This window comes from Olea europaea, unplaced genomic scaffold (genome assembly GCF_002742605.1).
Source record: "Olea europaea var. sylvestris unplaced genomic scaffold, O_europaea_v1 scaffold3406, whole genome shotgun sequence".
NCBI lineage: Eukaryota > Viridiplantae > Streptophyta > Magnoliopsida > Lamiales > Oleaceae > Olea > Olea europaea.
The window spans coordinates 19681-23960 of NW_019253087.1; the positions used below are offsets into that span (position 1 = coordinate 19681).

Sequence of the window (4280 nt, forward strand, 5' to 3'; positions counted from 1 at the left end):
GGGGTTCACCCTACCGACACCTCACAATAGGGGGTGAGTTAATTTTTGGCCCTTTTTTATTTAGGTGAGGCCCATGCTTTGTGTATTATCTGGTCGGGTTCTGTGAACCCTGCTTCTGTACACGAGGAAAAATTCTTATAGTAATGTCCTAATACTTTTGAGCACGTATCCCAAATAGAAATATTTATATTAACTTTATCTGCGAGAGGATGACCTTAAATCTGTGTATTATTTATTTCGTTTTGCTTAGTAATCTTCTGGTAATTGAAATTAGGGCTTAATTCCTCATAGGTCCGCCTAGGACTTATCCGCATATTAATTGATAATATTGTTCATCAGGTCCAAGTTTTGGCATGGGATTACTTCAATATAAGTTGGTGCTGGCTAAAGATGCTATTAAGGTAAATGGGACATTTCCTAGGATTCCACAGTATATAGAGGAATGCCAGTATCCAGAAGCACTAGACCCTGCTATAGTGCAAAGCAGTATGGTTATTTGCAGCTTCTCTGCTGGCTTCTACAATGGAACTTCAACTCTCACAGCCATTATAGAGACGGCAATGGCTCTCGAATTTATGGGGTTCGTCCTCATTGCAAATCCAATTTACGGAGACTTCATAGCAGAACCTATTCCCTTTTCTGTTCCTGGCATAATGATCCCGAAAACTAGTGATGCCCAAGTATGTATTTTCCCAATGCATATTAACAGACTTGCGCGAATTGAAAAGATCATAGAAATGAAGATACGCTTTTTATGATTTGCTTAGATCATAACGCGATATTATGAGCAGCAAACTTACCGGGATAATCAAGGAGTCGTAACAAGATATGGTGGCAGGGCAGCTATTGGTGAGGGAAGAATTGCTTCTTACATGGACCGAGCTCCTATTCTTAGCAGGTTCTCTTCGAGGGGGCCTGATTATAGTGATCAAAGGAGGAGCCCTGCTGATGTGCTTAAGCCTGACATTTTGGCACCAGGGCACCAAATTTGGGCAGCTTGGAGTCCCATGAGTGTTCTTAATCCTATCCTATCTGGTACAACATCAGTGTTTTGTTGATTTTATGCTCTTTCTTGATTTGATATTTGGATTTTTGCAAATGCTGTAAAATTGTACAAGTTTAAACCCACAGATATCAAGTTTAAGCAATTTCAGGATACGATTTTGCGCTGATATCTGGAACCAGCATGGCAACGCCTCACGTTGCAGGGATAGCTGCACTTATCAAGCAAAAGAATCCGTCATGGACTCCCTCGATGATTTCTTCAGCAATGTCAACAACAGCTACCAAACATGACAATAGAGGAGAACCCATAATGGCTGAAGGCTTTGCCGCCTACAGCTTATATCCTGCCGCCCCTTTTGGGGTTGGTGCTGGCCTTGTTGATCCCGTCCGTGCCTTGGACCCGGGACTCGTATTTTCTTCCGGTGAAGTCCTATAACCTTACTATGCTATTATCGTTGTAGATAGTCTAATTTCATTTGTGATGCAGGATACGAAGACTACCTTAGTTTCTTGTGCTCTCTTCCAAACTCTGATCCAGCAAAAATCAGAATCGCCACGGGAGGATCATGTGCTGCAACTTTTAGCAACCCGACTGACCTAAACCTGCCATCGGTGACAATATCTGCACTATCTGGCTTGCGGTTGGTACACAGGATTGTCGAGAACGTATCAAACAAACCAGAGACTTACCTATGCGCAGTGCTCCAACCAAAGGGAGTGAACGTTACAGTAAATCCACCTCAGTTCACTATAAATCCAGGAGGAAACCAGAATCTGGAAATTACACTAACTGTAATGCTAGTACTCGATGACTTCAGTTTCGGTGAAATTGTTCTGACGGGAAGTCTAAATCACATTGTGAGGATGCCCTTGTCAGTTTTTCCTGTTGCACTGTAATTGGGAGAAGGATTTCGTCTATCAAGCCAAATAACATGCTAGGAGAAGATGGGGATGGGGAATACTATAGACACAAGATGTTGAATATATTAAAGCTTTCATACAAGAAAGGCCTACATATCTGAAATATATATTACTTTAAATTAGTACTTGAGAACTGGAGACTATTCGTCTAATTGTAAATTTGACTAGCAGAAGTACTATATGTAAATCAAATCAATGTTCTTAAAATCGGATCGGTGTGGCCAGTTCAACTGGAAAGATAGGGACCAAAATCGGTCCAATTAGGCTTATAAAACCTCTAATTAAGATCCTGTCCCAAAACCCGTTAAACAAGTTACATGTGATCCATTCCCAGTTTAACTAGTTCAACCTATGCAAGTGTATATTTTTTTTAAAACATTAATGTAAATAACTCGACTTGTGTTAGTCATGTCAGAGTGGTCAGGCCAGGCTGTGCGTCATAAATAAAATCCGAAAGAAAAATCGAAAACTGTCAGTAAGCCAGTCCTGCAATGAGCTCGGATGTGGTGGTTGGCCATCACAAAACCGGACACAGCCTAACTTAAAACTGTGGTTCAGTGAAGTCATAAAAAGGGTTGACAGTAAAGAAATACACTGTAGATTATACAGTTTAGTAAAATGGACGTATTACTTTTTAATGTATTCTTGCAACAAAGGAACTACTAATGATGTTCTAATCCATCCAAAAACACCAGTCACCACTGTCTTTAGTGTATTTATTATTCTCCTTGTTTACCAAAGAATGGAAGCATAATGAAAATATGTAACATCACAACTTGCAACTTAAATGGCAAGAGGAAAATTCAGTTACACATTAAATTCTAATTATATGCTAATTAAATCAGTGAAAAGTAACAGGAGTCTTTAACATTTCTGAAAAGTCATCTAAAATGCTATGGAACGCTAGAAAATTCGTCTAACACGATACAATGTCAAATTTAAAATTTTAACATTACCAAGTTTATGTTATAGATTACAATTTAACTAATTTGACCTTACGTACAGAATTAATTTAACTAAAGCAAACTTTAATTAGTTGTCTAAGTGATTAATCATACAAGTCAATTAACCTATGTTGGAATGCCGCAGTTTGTATATTATGGAAAGCAGTAAATAACAAACAATATGATGATGGTGTGAATAGAACTTCGGGACCAAACCAGTTACCTCCACTATCGACAATTCAGAGCATACAATGATACGCCTATCATGTACCCGTTAAGACTCGCTGCCACAGTTTTACGATCAACCGCCGTAGATGCCTCTAGCGCTAGAACTCCTGATCTACCTCCTGTGACCTTTTACTACCGTAGATTTCTCTAGCCTCTTGCTAGACTCCTGCTCTACCTTTTGCAGCCCAATCTGTTGTCTCCTACAACTTCATGGTCTATACTGAACGTCTCTCCAAGTAGACCACCAAGAACCGTCTATTCTTATGCTTGTAACTGCGCTTCAATCCACCTTTCTCAACTCCCCAATGAGAGAGTCACTTCCTTAATAAATTAAAAAAGCTCGGTGCTTTGGGTTATGAAGATTGATATTTTTCCCAAAACAATGGTTGTCGGATCACAAGACCAATGATGAATTCAATGCTTGAAGCTTTCTTGGATCTCTTTAATATGTTTAGAAGAAGATATCAATATGAGGCACAATGTAGCAAACACCCAAAATTCGTGTTAGGACTTGGGTATTTATATTTGAAGGTGTTTAGGTGGTATGGGCCGAGTAAAACACTTCAAAAATGAGAACTAAGAGTTTTGACACTGTATTTTTATCATATATTTTTCTCCTGATGTTCGATTGAGGTTATTCAACTTCGTTGGAAAGATAACTCAAAGAGCTATAATTTTTCTAAAGTAGCCTTGTCCAAATCCCAATGTTTTCTATGTAAAAATTGCATTGCAAGTTACGATTGAAAATCCGAAATATAATTTGTGCGGCTCTTTAATATCCTTTAGACTTTCAATTACATTCCAATGATCTTAAGTGATCTTCTTGGACATCTTGGACTCCCTTGATGACTTGAACACTGATTTACCTCATTTATACAAAATTGTAATCTAAGCCCTTGACTTTTTCATGAATGTTCAATTGAGTCACTGACTTTTACAAACATACAATTACGCCCATTTTGTCTACAAAATTGCCAATTACACTTATAGACCTAACAATTTCGACGAGAAAAATCAAGAATAAATCAGTGTATGTATCATATAATTGGAGATTGAACAGAGTTCAATGAATAAATCTACAATTTCAAGTGCTAAGAAGATTAGACTCTATCCCTAAAAGAATTCTTCCATGTTACACATAAAAGTTGAACACCATGGATATCTGTATACACTCCTTCCAAG

At 38.2% G+C, this 4280-nt stretch overlaps 1 protein-coding gene across 1 annotated transcript; it reads left to right on the plus strand.

The window, feature by feature from the left end:
* Positions 1-339: 339 nt before the first annotated feature.
* LOC111386065 (subtilisin-like protease SBT2.4) lies at positions 340-2060 on the plus strand (the record flags this gene model as incomplete). Its single annotated transcript, XM_023010491.1, has 4 exons — positions 340-680; positions 768-1035; positions 1155-1427; positions 1493-2060. Coding segments are annotated over 4 exons (1292 nt in total), but the record flags the coding sequence as incomplete, so codon positions are not given.
* Positions 2061-4280: the final 2220 nt, after the last annotated feature.